Source organism: Babylonia areolata, chromosome 20, assembly GCF_041734735.1.
Source record: "Babylonia areolata isolate BAREFJ2019XMU chromosome 20, ASM4173473v1, whole genome shotgun sequence".
Classification (NCBI taxonomy): Eukaryota; Metazoa; Mollusca; class Gastropoda; order Neogastropoda; family Buccinidae; genus Babylonia; species Babylonia areolata.
Window position 1 is genome coordinate 55675990 of NC_134895.1, and position 18100 is coordinate 55694089.

Genomic DNA, 18100 nt, shown 5'->3' on the forward strand with positions numbered 1-18100 from the left:
ATTGAATTGTATTGTGTTACTCTTTTTGTCACAACAGATTTCTCTGTGAAATGTGGACTGCTGTCCCCAGGGAGAGCGCATCACTACACTGACAGCGCCACCCTTTTTTTGGGAGGGGGGGTGGGGGGGGATTTGTTTTCTGCCTGCAATTTGTTTTCCAGTCAAAGTTGATTTTTCTACAGATTTTTGCCAGGGACAACGTTTTTGTTGCCGTGGGTTCTTTTACTTGCGCTAAGTGTATGCTGCACATGTGAATTTGGTTTATCATCTCATTGTAATAACTGGCATCCAGACCACCACCCAAGGTGTAGTAGTGGGAGAGAAAATACTGGTGACTGTGGAATTCAAACCAGTGCACTCAGATTCTGTGGCTTCCTAGGTGGACGCGTTACCACCAGGCCATCACTCCACATTTTTGATGTGTGTGTGTGCCTCCCCTCCAACTTGATGTCTGTATGGATTTATTGTACATGGTAAGTAACTGTTCATCCTCTTGTGGAACTTAAAATGGCATGTGTGTGTGAGTGTGTGAGTGCCTGGGTGTGGAGTGCAGCGGTAACATGGTGTGGGTTTTCAGGTGGCCATTGCTCTGGACGAGACAGTCACACACCAGGACCTTGCTGACCTGTTTGACGTGGTGGGGTCGCCCGTTAGTCCTGTAAGTGTTCGTCTGTTCTGTCCTTGCTTTGTGTGTGTCACACACACACACACACACACACACACACACAAATAAAAGTATAAATAATATTCAACAACTGGAATCTGTCAATCAATCAAATACATTCAGTAATTTATTCAGATTAAGACAAATTCAGGCATTATCAAACAGGATAAAGCTGAACGCTTTTATAACAGTTCATCAAAGATGTTAAATGCATATGTGGAGAATCTATTTCAAGCAAACACGAACTCTTTGAATGTCAGAGTCTGAAATCGTTTTTTCCAAACTTCTTGAAAAATTCTTGTGAATGTATTTTTGACAATTTCAAGATGTTATCTGCTATTGCAGAAGGTTTGCTGCATAGTCCAATAAGACATTTGTTATAGTTGTTTGATGTTAGCGTTTCCTTCTGTATGCCTATGTCTCCCTTTCAGTGTTTTATTTTTTCCAATGCTCTCTATCTTTCCTCACCACACACACACACATACCACTCTTCACCCTCTGCCCAGTACTGTTCCAACCTCCCTGCCCCGCCCCGCCCCGCCCTCCACCCCCTACCCCCTTTTTGACTCACTTGTGTAAACAAAGTCAGTCTGTGTTTTAACCTGGTGTTCGGTTGTCTGTGTGTGTGTGTGTCTGTGTGTGTGTCCGTGGTAAACTTTAACATTGACATTTTCTCTGCAAATACTTTGTCAGTTGACACCAAATTAGGCATAAAAATAGGAAAAATTCAGTTCTTTCCAGTCATCTTGTTTAAAACAATATTGCACCTCTGGGATGGGCACAAAAAAATAAAAAAATGAAGCCTAATTATATGCAAACTGCATTTACTATTATTTTTTTTATTTTTTATTTTTTTATTCTCTAGACTTGGCACTTTGATCTGATATTCTGACACAACAACAAGAGCAGTCATTATTATCATTTTTTGTTCAAACAGGAACTTCTTTTGCTAAGCATGGAAGTTATATTTATTTTGCAAACGTTTTGGTGCAGATAGTAAAAAAGGGAAATTAATCTGTAATTAATGCTAGGGGACTTAATTTGCTTTAAACTGATCTTTCTCATCTTAAGCATTACATTTTGAAATTATACTCAATACATAAAAAGCTTGTGTGTTTTACTCTCAGTGTACAGGGCTTTCACTGTGTTCATTCGCCCAAGTGGGTTTTTTTCAGAAAATACTAAAATCAATATGACAAGTGGACTTTATAGATCTATTGGCTGAGCCCTGAAGGTCATGGGCAAAAATCAGTTGCGTACACATATATATACACATTCAAAGCGCGTGCTCATATTCTTCACGAACGCGAACGACACCATTTTGTTTCAAGTTGTTGACTTGCCCGTTCAATCCTATATTCAATCGACAATACATGATAACATGTGATGGAAAGTTGGAGAAGGAGACCGTTAAATATTTATTCAGAGAAAGATTTGTGAACGCCTCATCACTTACTGGATTATGCCCCAAACTGCCATAAAAATATCCACAGAATCAGTCGGAATTCACAGTTAAAAATGGTAAACCATGCAAGTTAATACCCTTGAATTGATGAAACGAAAAAATTTCCAGTCTTGACTTTTCTCAAAATGAAGTCCTTTTCACTTCATACTACGTTTAGAAGTACTTGTACTTGGCTCTACATGTTATTAGTTTAACAAAATACTCAATTTTCATATCAACTTTAAAACTATAAAACTAGAATGAACATAAAAGAGAAATTGAATCAATCGACCGTGTCATACTACATTCCCGGCGGGTGTAACTAAACTTGTACACCAATCTAGATCTAGAGAAAATGGCTAAACGTTGCAGTGTGATTGCAGCAATAGCCATGTCTCCTTTACCGCGGATTTAAAAAGATTTTTTTTATTGCCCTTAAAGATTTTTTGAATGCCCAAGATATACCAGAATAATATGATTTAAACAGCGTTCTCACTGCGAATACCGCAATCGATTTATTGCCCTTTAAAAAAGTATGTTTAAATATTAAATTTTAGACCATCAGTTAAGGAGCCATGATAGTGTAATGGTTAAGACAGTTTATTCTCACCCGAACATGTGGGGTTCGAATCTGGTTAGGACTTTTTTTCTTCTTTTTTTTTTTTAATTTATTTTTTTAACCTGAAGCTTTATAATAACAAATACAGAACACATTTTAACGATTAGATTTTTTTTTTTAAGTGTATCACAAGTGAGTCTTGAAGGCCTTGCCTCTCTTGGTTTTTTTCTCGTCTAATATCACTTAAAGTGGAAGACGTTAAATTGAAGACTACTACTACTACTATACACACACACACACACACACACACACATGCACGCACGCACACACGCACGCATGCGCACGCACACTTGCACACACACACACACGCACACACAAGCAGGCACGCACGCACACACACACACACACACACACACACACACACACACACACACACACCGCAAGACTATGACACACTAACAAAAAGGAGGATACCTGTGAAAGACAAAACTCTGCATCATCAAAAAGAAAGAAAAAGAAGACATTCCACACACTGAGTAAAAAAACACCCCACCCCACTTTTTTACCATAAAGATATCAAAATGTGCTGGAGTCTGCACCAGTGGGTCACGGTAAGTATGTTAGATTAAATGTAATTTTAGAGAGAAAAAAATCATAAAATGTACATCAGTTAAAAAAAGAAAAAAAACAAAATGTGCATCATAAAGAAAACTAAATACATAGATAATGTACCAGTAAAACAAAGAAAACTAAGTACATAGATAATGTACAAGTAAAACAAAGAAAACTAAATACATAGATAATGTACCAGTAAAACAAAGAAAAACCCTACTGCCTCATCCCCACTTCAAGAGGAAGACATTGCCAAATAACAAAATAAATCAAATTTAAAAATCTACACGTTAAACAACAAACACCACCACTGCCTCTTCCATGTCCCCACAGAACCCAAATAACAAAATAAATCAAATCTTCCATGTTCCCACAGAACCCAAATAACAAAATAAATCAAATCTTCCATGTCCCCACAGAACCCAAATAACAAAATAAATCAAATCTTCCATGTTCCCACAGAACCCAAATAACAAAATAAATCAAATCTTCCATGTCCCCACAGAACCCAAATAACAAAATAAATCAAATCTTCCATGTTCCCCACAGAACCCAAATAGCAAAATAAATCAAATCTTCCATGTCCCCACAGAACCCAAATAACAAAATAAATCAAATCTTCCATGTCCCCACAGAACCCAAATAACAAAATAAATCAAATCTTCCATGTTCCCCACAGACCCCAAATAACAAAATAAATCAAATCTTCCATGTCCCCACAGAACCCAAATAAAATAAATCAAATCTTCCATGTCCCCACAGAACCCAAATAACAAAATAAATCAAATCTTCCATGTTCCCCACAGAACCCAAATAACAAAATAAATCAAATCTTCCATGTCCCCACAGAACCCAAATAAAATAAATCAAATCTTCCATGTCCCCACAGAACCCAAATAAAATAAATCAAATCTTCCATGTCCCCACAGAACCCAAATAACAAAATAAATCAAATCTTCCATGTTCCCCACAGAACCCAAATAACAAAATAAATCAAATCTTCCATGTCCCCACAGAACCCAAATAAAATAAATCAAATCTTCCATGTCCCCACAGAACCCAAATAACAAAATAAATCAAATCTTCCATGTTCCCCACAGAACCCAAATAACAAAATAAATCAAATCTTCCATGTTTCCCACAGAACCCAAATAACAAAATAAATCAAATCTTCCATGTTCCCCACAGAACCCAAATAACAAAATAAATCAATCTTCCATGTTCCCCACAGAACCCAAATAACAAAATAAATCAAATCTTCCATGTTCCCCACAGAACCCAAATAACAAAATAAATCAAATCTTCCATGTTCCCACAGACCCCAAATAACAAAATAAATCAAATCTTCCATGTTTCCCACAGACCCCAAATAACAAAATAAATCAAATCTTCCATGTTTCCCACAGAACCCAAATAACAAAATAAATCAAATCTTCCATGTTTCCCACAGAACGCAAATAACAAAATAAATCAAATCTTCCATGTTCCCCACAGAACCCAAATAACAAAATAAATCACATCTTCCATGTCCCCACAGAACCCAAATAACAAAATAAATCAAATCTTCCATGTTCCCCACAGAACCCAAATAACAAAATAAATCAAATCTTCCATGTTTCCCACAGAACCCAAATAACAAAATAAATCAAATCTTCCATGTTTCCCACAGAACCCAAATAACAAAATAAATCAAATCTTCAATGTTCCCCACAGAACCCAAATAACAAAATAAATCTTCCATGTTTCCCACAGAACCCAAATAACAGAATAAATCAAATCTTCCATGTTTCCCACAGAACCCAAATAACAAAATAAATCAAATCTTCCATGTTCCCCACAGAACCCAAATAACAAAATAAATCAAATCTTCCATGTTCCCACAGACCCCAAATAACAAAATAAATCTTCCATGTTTCCCACAGAACCCAAATAACAAAATCAATCAAATCTTCCATGTTCCCCACAGAACCCAAATAACAAAATAAATCAAATCTTCCATGTTTCCCACAGAACCCAAAAAACAAAATAAATCAAATCTTCCATGTTCCCCACAGAACCCAAATAACAAAATAAATCAAATCTTCCATGTCCCCACAGACCCCAAATAACAAAATAAATCAAATCTTCCATGTTCCCCACAGAACCCAAATAACAAAATAAATCAAATCTTCCATGTTCCCACAGAACCCAAATAACAAAATAAATCAAATCTTCCATGTTCCCCACAGACCCCAAATAACAAAATAAATCAAATCTTCCATGTTTCCCACAGAACCCAAATAACAAAATAATCAAATCCTTCATGTTTCCCACAGACCCCAAATAAAAAAATAAATCAAATCTTCCATGTTTCCCACAGAACCCAAATAACAAAATAAATCAAATCTTCCATGTCCCCACAGAACCCAAATAACAAAATAAATGAAATCTTCCATGTCCCCACAGACCCCAAATAACAAAATAAATCAAATCTTCCATGTCCCCACAGATCCCAAATAACAAAATAAATCAAATCTTCCATGTTTCCCACAGAACCCAAATAACAAAATAAATCAAATCTTCCATGTTCCCCACAGAACCCAAATAACAAAATAAATCTCATGTTTCCCACAGAACCCAAATAACAAAATAAATCAAATCTTCCATGTTCCCCACAGAACCCAAATAACAAAATAAATCAAATCTTCCATGTTTCCCACAGAACCCAAATAACAAAATAAATCAAATCTTCCATGTTCCCCACAGAACCCAAATAACAAAATAAATCAAATCTTCCATGTTTCCCACAGAACCCAAATAACAAAATAAATCAAATCTTCCATGTTCCCACAGACCCCAAATAACAAAATAAATCAAATCTTCCATGTTTCCCACAGAACCCAAATAACAAAATAAATCAAATCTTCCATGTTCTCCACAGAACCCAAATAACAAAATAAATCAAATCTTCCATGTTTCCCACAGAACCCAAATAACAAAATAAATCAAATCTTCCATGTTCTCCACAGAACCCAAATAACAAAATAAATCAAATCTTCCATGTTTCCCACAGACCCCAAAAAACAAAATAAATCAAATCTTCCATGTTTCCCACAGAACCCAAATAACAAAATAAATCAAATCTTCCATGTTCCCCACAGAACCCAAATAACAAAATAAATCAAATCTTCCATGTTTCCCACAGAACCCAAATAACAAAATAAATCAAATCTTCCATGTCCCCACAGAACCCAAATAACAAAATGAATCAAATCTTCCATGTCCCCACAGAACCCAAATAACAAAATAAATCAAATCTTCCATGTTCCCCACAGAACCCAAATAACAAAATAAATCAAATCTTCCATGTTTCCCACAGACCCCAAATAACAAAATAAATCAAATCTTCCATGTCCCCACAGACCCCAAATAACAAAATAAATCAAATCTTCCATGTTCTCCACAGAACCCAAATAACAAAATAAATCAAATCTTCCATGTTCTCCACAGAACCCAAATAACAAAATAAATCAAATCTTCCATGTCCCCACAGACCCCAAATAACAAAATAAATCAAATCTTCCATGTTCCCACAGAACGACATTGCCAAAGAAATGGGCCCGGAACCAGAGAGCAAGATCCTGGCCACAGACTCTGTGCACCGCCGGACATCAGAGTACCTGAGCCACCCGGTGTTCAACACGCACCGGTCCGAGACGCAGCTGGTGCGCTACATGAAACAGCTGGAGAACAAGGACCTGTCCCTGGTGCACTCCATGATCTCTCTGGGCTCCTGCACCATGAAGCTCAACAGCACTACGGAGATGATGGTGGGGGGGTTGTGGGGGTGGATAGTGGGTGTGGGTGTGAAGCTTGTTTTTGTTTTTGTTTGTTTTTCTTTTTTGTTGTTGGGTTGGTTTGTTTTTTTTTTTGGGGGGGGGGGGGTGCGCTTACAGTTGAGTTCATCAAGATTTTGTGCTTTATAAATATTAATTTTTGCTTATTATATTTTTAATGTATTTATCTATTATTTTTTATTTATTTGTTTTATTTTATATATTTATTTTTCTTTTTTCTTGTTTTTTTTTCTCAAGGCCTGACTAAGCGCGCGCGTTGGGTTACGCTGCTGGTCAGCATCTGCTTGGCAGATGTGGTGTAGCACATATGGATTTGACTGAACGCAGTGATGCCTCCTTGAGCTACTGATACTGATACTGATGAAGCCCAGACTTCCAGGGACTGTGTGTAATGGTTGATGAAGCCCAGACTGTCAGGGACTGTGTATAATGGTTGATGAAGCCCAGACTGTCAGGGACTGTGTATAATGGTTGATGAAGCCCAGACTTCCAGGGACTGTGTATAATGGTTGATGAAGCCCAGACTTCCAGGGACTGTGTATAATGGTTGATGAAGCCCAGACTGTCAGGGACTGTGTATAATGGTTGATGAAGCCCAGACTGTCAGGGACTGTGTATAATGGTTGATGAAGCCCAGACTTCAGGGACTGTGTATAATGGTTGATGAAGCCCAGACTTCCAGGGACTGTGTATAATGGTTGATGAAGCCCAGACTGTCAGGGACTGTGTATAATGGTTGATGAAGCCCAGACTGTCAGGGACTGTGTATAATGGTTGATGAAGCCCAGACTGTCAGGGACTGTGTATAATGGTTGATGAAGCCCAGACTGTCAGGGACTGTGTATTGACAGATGAGCGTCCTAACCATTCTGCACCTTCCTCCCCAGCCATGCACGTGGAAGGAGTACTCCCAGCTGCACCCCTTCATTCCCAGGGAGCAGGCCCTGGGCTACCACCACCTGCTGGACGAACTGGAGGAGCTGCTCTGTGAGATCACCGGCTACGATGAGATCTGCTTCCAGCCCAACAGGTCTGTGGGGGTGTAGGGGGATGGAGGGAGTGTGGTGTGGTGAGTTTGAAGTGTATTTATTGATTGTTTCTGTGTCAGATCACCTGCTATGGTGAGATCTGCTTCCAGCCCAACTGGTCCGTTTGTGTTGCCATGTGTGTGGGGGTGGGGTGGGGGGGGGAGGCAGGGGGGTTGGGGGGGGGGGTTATTCTCATATGTAAGACGGACACAGCAGTCTCTGTGACGAAGGCAGCTGTATGTTGCAGGTCCTCCACACAGCTAGAGACCTTCTGGTCAGTGGAGTTGGGTTGGGCCAGGCCAGTACCTTGGGGACAGGGGGGAAGTTTGAAATGTGTTTATTTCTTCTTTCTGTGTTCAGATCACAGGCTGTGATGAGGTCTGTTTTCTGTGTCAGATCACAGGCTGTGATGAGGTCTGTTTTCTGTGTCAGATCACTGGCTATGATGAGGTCTGCTTTCTGTGTCAGATCACTGGCTATGATGAGGTCTGCTTTCTGTGTCAGATCACAGGCTGTGATGAGGTCTGCTTTCTGTGTTCAGATCACAGGCTGTGATGAGGTCTGCTTTCTGTGTCAGATCACAGGCTATGATGAGGTCTGTTTTCTGTGTCAGATCACAGGCTGTGATGAGGTCTGTTTTCTGTGTCAGATCACAGGCTGTGATGAGGTCTGCTTTCTGTGTCAGATCACTGGCCATGATGAGGTCTGCTTTCTGTGTTCAGATCACAGGCTGTGATGAGGTCTGCTTTCTGTGTCAGATCACAGGCTGTGATGAGGTCTGCTTTCTGTGTCAGATCACTGGCCATGATGAGGTCTGCTTTCTGTGTCAGATCACTGGCTATGATGAGACACAGTGAAGTCAGTGGTGTGCTGTGTGTGCCAAATGTGTGACACAGTGAAGTCAGTGGTGTGGTGTGTGTGCCAAATGTGTGAGACACAGTGAAGTCAGTGGTGTGGTGTGTGTGCCAAATGTGTGAGACACAGTGAAGTCAGTGGTGTGGTGTGTGTGCCAGATGTGTGACAAGTGACACAGTGAAGTCAGTGGTGTGGTGTGTTTGCCAAATGTGTGAGACACAGTGAAGTCAGTGGTGTGCTGTGTGTGCCAGATGTGTGACAAGTGACACAGTGAAGTCAGTGGTGTGGTGTGTTGTGTGCCAAATGTGTGAGAAGTGACACAGTGAAGTCAGTGGTGTGCTGTGTGTGCCAAATGTGTGAGAAGTGACACAGTGAAGTCAGTGGTGTGGTGTGTTTGCCAAATGTGTGAGACACAGTGAAGTCAGTGGTGTGGTGTGTTGTGTGCCAAATGTGTGAGACACAGTGAAGTCAGTGGTGTGGTGTGTTGTGTGCCAAATGTGTGAGAAGTGACACAGTGAAGTCAGTGGTGTGCTGTGTGTGCCAAATGTGTGAGACACAGTGAAGTCAGTGGTGTGGTGTGTTGTGTGCCAAATGTGTGAGACACAGTGAAGTCAGTGGTGTGGTGTGTTGTGTGCCAAATGTGTGACAAGTGACACAGTGAAGTCAGTGGTGTGCTGTGTGTGCCAAATGTGTGAGACACAGTGAAGTCAGTGGTGTGGTGTGTTGTGTGCCAGATGTGTGACAAGTGACACAGTGAAGTCAGTGGTGTGGTGTGTTGTGTGCCAAATGTGTGAGAAGTGACACAGTGAAGTCAGTGGTGTGCTGTGTGTGCCAAATGTGTGAGAAGTGACACAGTGAAGTCAGTGGTGTGGTGTGTTGTGTGCCAAATGTGTGAGACACAGTGAAGTCAGTGGTGTGGTGTGTTGTGTGCCAAATGTGTGAGACACAGTGAAGTCAGTGGTGTGGTGTGTTGTGTGCCAAATGTGTGAGAAGTGACACAGTGAAGTCAGTGGTGTGCTGTGTGTGCCAAATGTGTGAGACACAGTGAAGTCAGTGGTGTGCGGTGTGTGCCAAATGTGTGAGACACAGTGAAGTCAGTGGTGTGGTGTGTTGTGTGCACACAGCGGGGCGCAGGGAGAGTACGCTGGCCTGAGAACCATCATGGCCTACCACCAGTCCACAGGGGAACAGCAGAGAAATGTGAGTGCCCTGCCGTGCTGCATGCTGCTGTCTTTGGACCTTTATTTATCTGTTTTTTATCTGTTTATTTATCTGTTTATTTATCGTTGCTGCTTGTTGCCCAGCTGACCATGGAGGCCAACATCAGGGCAGAAAACACTGTCAGTATCAGTCCTGTAGAATCTGGAAAAAGGACACACACACACACACACACACACACACACACACACACACACACACACACACACACACACACACACACACACACACACAGAGAGAGAGAGAGAGAGAGAGAGAGAAAATGGAAAATAAAATTATGCACAAAAAATGCAGCCATTTTCATGCACATAAACATAGGACATGCCCCTGTCTTTTTTCATTCCATCAGTTTTTCACCAGATGATTACAAAATAAAGATTTCTTTTTAAAGCAGTCTGATCACAAACACAAGTAAACATAATACGCAAAATGATGTATGATTAAGACATGCAAAACCAAAAAAACATCCATGGAACAGTGTACACGTCTTCGGCACAAAAATGAAAATTCATATAATGTAGCAACAATGCCCAGTGTTTTCTTCCTAGGGAATAATGTAAGGAGATTTTAAAAAATTATTAAAAAAACAAACAAAACTTTGTTGACTCTGGGCAAAAACATGGCATTGTGGTCACAGAGTGTTGCTTGTTGGTGTCTTCCCCTTACCCACCTCACCCACACAGCACTGAAGTAACCCAGTGTCACCTTAAGATACTAGGCAATGGATTGTTGTCTGTGTACATCTTGTTAGATTCAGTCAGAGTAACCCAGTGTCACCTTAAGATACTAGGCAATGGATTGTTGTCTGTGTACATCTTGTTAGATTCAGTCAGAGTAACCCAGTGTCACCTTAAGATACTAGGCAATGGATTGTTGTCTGTGTACATCTTGTTAGATTCAGTCAGAGTAATTCAGTGTCACCTTAAGATACTAGGCAATGGATTGTTGTCTGTGTACATCTTGTTAGATTCAGTCAGAGTAACCCAGTGTCACCTTAAGACACCAGGCAATGGATTGTTGTCTGTGTACATCTTGTTAGATTCAGTCAGAGTAACCCAGTGTCACCTTAAGATACTAGGCAATGGATTGTTGTCTGTGTACATCTTGTTAGATTCAGTCAGAGTAACCCAGTGTCACCTTAAGACACCAGGCAATGGATTGTTGTCTGTGTACATCTTGTTAGATTCAGTCCAAGTAACCCAGTGTCACCTTAAGATACTAGGCAATGGATTGTTGTCTGTGTACATCTTGTTAGATTCAGTCAGAGTAACCCAGTGTCACCTTAAGATACTAGGCAATGGATTGTTGTCTGTGTACATCTTGTTAGATTCAGTCAGAGTAACCCAATGTCACCTTAAGATACTAGGCAATGGATTGTTGTCTGTGTACATCTTGTTAGATTCAGTCAGAGTAACCCAATGTCACCTTAAGATACTAGGCAATGGATTGTTGTCTGTGTACATCTTGTTAGATTCAGTCAGAGTAACCCAGTGTCACCTTAAGATACTAGGCAATGGATTGTTGTCTGTGTACATCTTGTTAGATTCAGTCAGAGTAACCCAGTGTCACCTTAAGATACTAGGCAATGGATTGTTGTCTGTGTACATCTTGTTAGATTCAGTCAGAGTAACCCAGTGTCACCTTAAGATACTAGGCAATGGATTGTTGTCTGTGTACATCTTGTTAGATTCAGTCAGAGTAATTCAGTGTCACCTTAAGATATCAGGCAATGGATTGTTGTCTGTGTACATCTTGTTAGATTCAGTCCAAGTAACCCAGTGTCACCTTAAGATACTAGGCAATGGATTGTTGTCTGTGTACATCTTGTTAGATTCAGTCAGAGTAACCCAGTGTCACCTTAAGATACTAGGCAATGGATTGTTGTCTGTGTACATCTTGTTAGATTCAGTCAGAGTAATTCAGTGTCACCTTAAGACACCAGGCAATGGATTGTTGTCTGTGTACATCTTGTTAGATTCAGTCCAAGTAACCCAGTGTCACCTTAAGACACCAGGCAATGGATTGTTGTCTGTGTACATCTTGTTAGATTCAGTCAGAGTAATTCAGTGTCACCTTAAGACACCAGGCAATGGATTGTTGTCTGTGTACATCTTGTTAGATTCAGTCAGAGTAATTCAGTGTCACCTTAAGACACCAGGCAATGGATTGTTGTCTGTGTACATCTTGTTAGATTCAGTCAGAGTAATTCAGTGTCACCTTAAGATATCAGGCAATGGATTGTTGTCTGTGTACATCTTGTTAGATTCAGTCCAAGTAACCCAGTGTCACCTTAAGACACCAGGCAATGGATTGTTGTCTGTGTACATCTTGTTAGATTCAGTCAGAGTAATTCAGTGTCACCTTAAGATACTAGGCAATGGATTGTTGTCTGTGTACATCTTGTTAGATTCAGTCAGAGTAATTCAGTGTCACCTTAAGACACCAGGCAATGGATTGTTGTCTGTGTACATCTTGTTAGATTCAGTCAGAGTAATTCAGTGTCACCTTAAGACACCAGGCAATGGATTGTTGTCTGTGTACATCTTGTTAGATTCAGTCAGAGTAATTCAGTGTCACCTTAGGATTCTTGGCAATGGATTGTTGTCTGTGTACATCTTGTTAGATTCAGTCAGAGTAATTCAGTGTCACCTTAAGACACCAGGCAATGGATTGTTGTCTGTGTACATCTTGTTAGATTCAGTCAGAGTAATTCAGTGTCACCTTAAGATTCTTGGCAATGGATTGTTGTCTGTGTTCATCTTGTTAGATTCAGTCAGAGTAATTCAGTGTCACCTTAAGATTCTTGGCAATGGATTGTTGTCTGTGTTCATCTTGTTAGATTCAGTCAGAGTAATTCAGTGTCACCTTAAGATTCTTGGCAATGGATTGTTGTCTGTGTACATCTTGTTAGATTCAGTCAGAGTAATTCAGTGTCACCTTAAGACACCAAGCAATGGCTTGTTGTCTGTGTACATCTTGTTAGATTCAGTCAAAGTTCCTGACAGATATGAGTGCAGCTTATTTATTTTAGATGTATTAGAAATGCCAGAAGCATGTTATTTTCCAGGTTTGCTCCAAATTATTATTATTTTTTTTTTTAATAGATAAATTGAAATATGATACCAGTCTGCTGCAATTTGTATGTGAGAGTTAAGCCTTTGATTTCATTTTCAGTTTGATGGCATGATGTAGCCAAAAGCCATCAAGGAACATTGCTGTTTACTCTGTAAGGCACAAAGAAAAATCTTGGTCAAAGATTTCTGCTCAGATGTAAATTGAACGGGCTTCTGGCTTTGACTTACACAGTTACAGAGCGTGTGCTGATTGGCTTCAGGTTAAGACTTCCAGGTGTGCTGATTGGCTTCTGGTTATGACTTACAGGTGTGCTGATTGGCTTCAGGTTATGACTTCCAGGTGTGCTGATTGGCTTCAGGTTATGACTTCCAGGTGTGCTGATTGGCTTCAGGTTATGACTTCCAGGTGTGCTGATTGGCTTCAGGTTATGACTTCCAGGTGTGCTGATTGGCTTCTGGTTATGACTTCCAGGTGTGCTGATTGGCTTCTGGTTATGACTTACATGTTATGACTTACAGGTGTGCTGATTGGCTTCTGGTTACGACTTCCAGGTGTGCTGATTGGCTTCAGGTTATGACTTCCAGGTGTGCTGATTGGCTTCTGGTTATGACTTACAGGTGTGCTGATTGGCTTCTGGTTACGACTTCCAGGTGTGCTGATTGGCTTCAGGTTATGACTTCCAGGTGTGCTGATTGGCTTCTGGTTATGACTTACAGGTATGTCTGATCCCAGTGTCAGCCCACGGCACCAACCCAGCCAGCGCCCAGTTTGCCGGCATGAAGATCGCCCCCATCAACGTCAACAAGGCCGGTGCCATTGACATGGCTCACATGGCCAAGATGGTCAGTCCTCCTGTCCAGTCAATCTATTTGAGCAGTTTTTATTTAAAAAAATCCTGTAGTCATCATGTTGTCACCGTGAGTTATCATGTAGTCATTATGTAGTCAGGTAGTCATCATGTCATCACCATGAGTTATGTAGTCACCATGTTGTCACCATGAGTTATCATGTAGTCATGTTATCACCATGAGTTATCATGTAGTCATTATGTAGTCACCATGAGTTATGTAGTCACCATGAGTTATCATGAGTTATGTAGTCACATGAGTTATCATGAGTTATGTAGTCACCATGAGTTATGTAGTCACCATGAGTTATGTAGTCACCATGAGTTATCATGAGTTATGTAGTCACCATGAGTTATCATGTAGTCATCATGTAGTCACCATGAGTTATGTAGTCATCATGTAGTCACCATGAGTTATGTAGTCACCATGAGTTATCATGTAGTCATTACGTAGTCACCACGAGTTATCATGTAGTCATTATGTAGTCACCATGAGTTATGTAGTCACCATGAGTTATCAGGTAGTCATCATGTTATCACCATGAGTTATCAGGTAGTCATCATGTTGTCACCATGAGTTATCATGTAGTCATCATGTTGTCACCATGAGTTATCAGGTAGTCATCATGTTATCACCATGAGTTATCAGGTAGTCATCATGTTGTCACCATGAGTTATCAGGTAGTCATCATGTTATCACCATGAGTTATCAGGTAGTCATCATGTCGTCACCATGAGTTATCAGGTAGTCATCATGTTGTCACCATGAGTTATCATGTAGTCATCATGTTGTCACCATGAGTTACCAGGTAGTCACCATGAGTTATCATGTAGTCACCATGAGTTATGTAGTCATCATGTAGTCACCATGAGTTATGTAGTCACCATGAGTTATCATGTAGTCACCACGAGTTATCATGTAGTCATTATGTAGTCACCATGAGTTATGTAGTCACCATGAGTTATCATGTAGTCATCATGTTGTCACCATGAGTTATCATGTAGTCATCATGTTGTCACCATGAGTTATGTAGTCACCATGAGTTATCAGGTAGTCATGTTGTGACCATGAGTTATCATGTCGTCATGTTGTCACCATGAGTTGTGTAGTCACCATGAGTTATCAGGTAGTCATCATGTTGTCACCATGAGTTATCATGTCGTCATCATGTTGTCACCATGAGTTATCATGTCGTCATGTTGTCACCATGAGTTGTGTAGTCACCATGAGTTATCAGGTAGTCATCATGTTGTCACCATGAGTTATCATGTTGTGACCATGAGTTATCATGTAGTCATCGAGTTGTCACCATGAGTTATCATGTAGTCATCATGTTGTCACCATGAGTTATCATGTAGTCATCATGTTGTCACCATGAGTTATCATGTAGTCATCATGTTGTCACCATGAGTTATGTAGTCACCATGAGTTATCAGGTAGTCATCATGTTGTCACCATGAGTTATCAGGTAGTCATGTTGTCACCATGAGTTATGTAGTCACCATGAGTTATCAGGTAGTCATCATGTTGTCACCATGAGTTATCAGGTAGTCATCATGTTGTCACCATGAGTTATGTAGTCACCATGAGTTATCAGGTAGTCATCATGTTGTCACCATGAGTTATCAGGTAGTCATCATGTTGTCACCATGAGTTATGTAGTCACCATGAGTTATCAGGTAGTCATCATGTTATCACCATGAGTTATCAGGTAGTCATCATGTTGTCACCATGAGTTATCATGTAGTCATCATGTTGTCAACGTGAGTTATCATGTAGTCATGTTGTCACAATGAGTTATCAGGTAGTCATCATGTTGTCAACGTGAGTTATCATGTAGTCATGTTGTCACCATGAGTTATCAGGTAGTCACCATGCTATCACCATGAGTTATCAGGTAGTCATGTTGTCACCATGAGTTATCATGTAGTCATCATGTAGTCACTATGTAGTCGTCATGCACTCGTCATGTAGTAACTCCCACTGATGCAAATAAAAGCTGACTGAAGTGATTTTAGTTGTGGTGACGTTTTTTTTTTCTTGTTTTTTTTTTTTTGGTCCATGCAGGTGGAGAAACACAAGGAGGACCTGGCCTGTTTCATGATCACCTACCCCTCCACACACGGCGTCTTTGAGGAGGACATCAGGTGGGTTCTCTGCACTCATGTAGGTTCTCTGCACTCAGGTTGGGTTCTCTGCACTCTGAGTGGGTTTTCTGCACTCAGGGTGGGTTCTGTGCACTCTGGGTTGGTTCTCTGCACTCTGGGTGGGTTCTCCTCAGGTTGGGTTCTCTGCAGTCTTGGTGGGTTCTCTGCACTCTTGGTGGGTTCTCTGCACTCTGGGTGGGTTCTCTGCACTCTGGGTGGGTTCTCCTCAGGTTGGGTTCTCTGCACTCTGGGTGGGTTCTCTGCACTCTGGGTGGGTTCTCTGCAGCACTCAGGGTGGGTTCTCTGCAGCACTCAGGGTGGATTCTCTGCACTCAGGGTGGGTTCTCTGCACTCTGGGTGGGTTCTCTGCACTCAGGGTGGGTTCTCTGCAGCACTCAGGGTGGATTCTCTGCACTCAGGGTGGGTTCTCTGCACTCTGGGTGGGTTCTCTGCACTCAGGGTGGGTTCTCTGCAGCACTCAGGGTGGGTTCTCTGCACTCTGGGTGGGTTCTCTGCACTCAGGTGGGTTCTCTGTGCTCTTGGTGGGTTCTCTGCAGCACTCAGGGTGGGTTCTCTGCGCTCTTGGTGGGTTCTCTGCACTCTTGGTGGGTTCTCTGCACTCAAGTGGGGTTCTCTGCATTCTTGGGTTGGGTTCTCTGCACTCGGGTTGGGTTCTCTGCACTCGGGTTGGGTTCTCTGCACTCAGGTGGGGTTCTCTGCACTCAGGTGGGGTTCTCTGCACTCAGGTGGGGTTCTCTGCACTTGGGTTGGGTTCTCTGCACTCAGGTGGGTTCTCTGCACTCAGGTGGGTTCTCTGCACTCAGGTTGGGTTCTCTGCAGCACTCAGGGTGGGTTCTCTGCACTCTGGGTGGGTTCTCTGCACTCAGGTGGGTTCTCTGTGCTCTTGGTGGGTTCTCTGCAGCACTCAGGGTGGGTTCTCTGCGCTCTTGGTGGGTTCTCTGCACTCTGGTGGGTTCTCTGCACTCAGGTGGGTTCTCTGCACTCAGGTGGGTTCTCTGCACTTGGGTTGGGTTCTCTGCACTCAGGTGGGTTCTCTGCACTCAGGTGGGTTCTCTGCACTCAGGTGGGTTCTCTGCACTCAGGTGGGGTTCTCTGCACTCAGGTGGGGTTCTCTGCACTCAGGTGGGGTTCTCTGCACTCTGGGTGCTTTGTTTATTTTGCTCATCATCTTCCCAGGTGGATCGGAAATAACAAGAGAAGTGGTTCATTAAAAAGAGCACAAAGTCAGCTTTCCATTGACTCTAAACACAATGTTTCCTTACATAGCGTGGAGCCAAGGTGTGTGTGTATGTTTGTGTGTGTTTGTATGTGTGTGTGTGTCTGTGTGTGTGTGTGTGAGTTTACATGTGTGTGTGTGTGTGTATGTGCACAAATGTGTGTGTGTGTATGTGTGTTTGCATGCATGTGTGTGTGTGTGTGTGTGTGTTTGCATGCATGAGTGTGTGTGTGTGTGTGTGTGTTTGCATGCATGTGTGTGTGAGTGTGTGTGTGTGTGTGTGTGATATGACAGGTGTTGTGTGTTGCAGGGAGCTGTGTGACATGGTTCATCACTATGTGTGTGTGTGTGATATGACAGGTGTTGTGTGTTGCAGGGAGCTGTGTGACATGGTTCATCACTATGTGTGTATGTGTGTGTGATATGACAGGTGTTGTGTGTTGCAGGGAGCTGTGTGACATGGTTCATCACTATGTGTGTGTGTGTGTGTGATATGACAGGTGTGTGTTGCAGGGAGCTGTGTGACATGGTTCATCACTATGTGTGTGTGTGTGTGTGATATGACAGGTGTGTGTTG

At 41.6% G+C, this 18100-nt stretch overlaps 1 protein-coding gene across 1 annotated transcript in view; it reads left to right on the top strand.

Moving 5' to 3' along the window:
• The window catches only part of LOC143294745 (glycine dehydrogenase (decarboxylating), mitochondrial-like), a 101626-nt gene that overhangs the window by 59174 nt on the left and 24352 nt on the right, over positions 1 to 18100 (top strand). Inside the window, exons 10-15 of the mRNA XM_076606203.1 lie at positions 578 to 658; positions 6855 to 7088; positions 8003 to 8145; positions 10123 to 10198; positions 14008 to 14133; positions 16207 to 16286. Coding sequence (XP_076462318.1) covers positions 578 to 658; positions 6855 to 7088; positions 8003 to 8145; positions 10123 to 10198; positions 14008 to 14133; positions 16207 to 16286 — 740 coding nt within the window. The remainder of the gene's footprint in view (positions 1 to 577; positions 659 to 6854; positions 7089 to 8002; positions 8146 to 10122; positions 10199 to 14007; positions 14134 to 16206; positions 16287 to 18100) is intronic.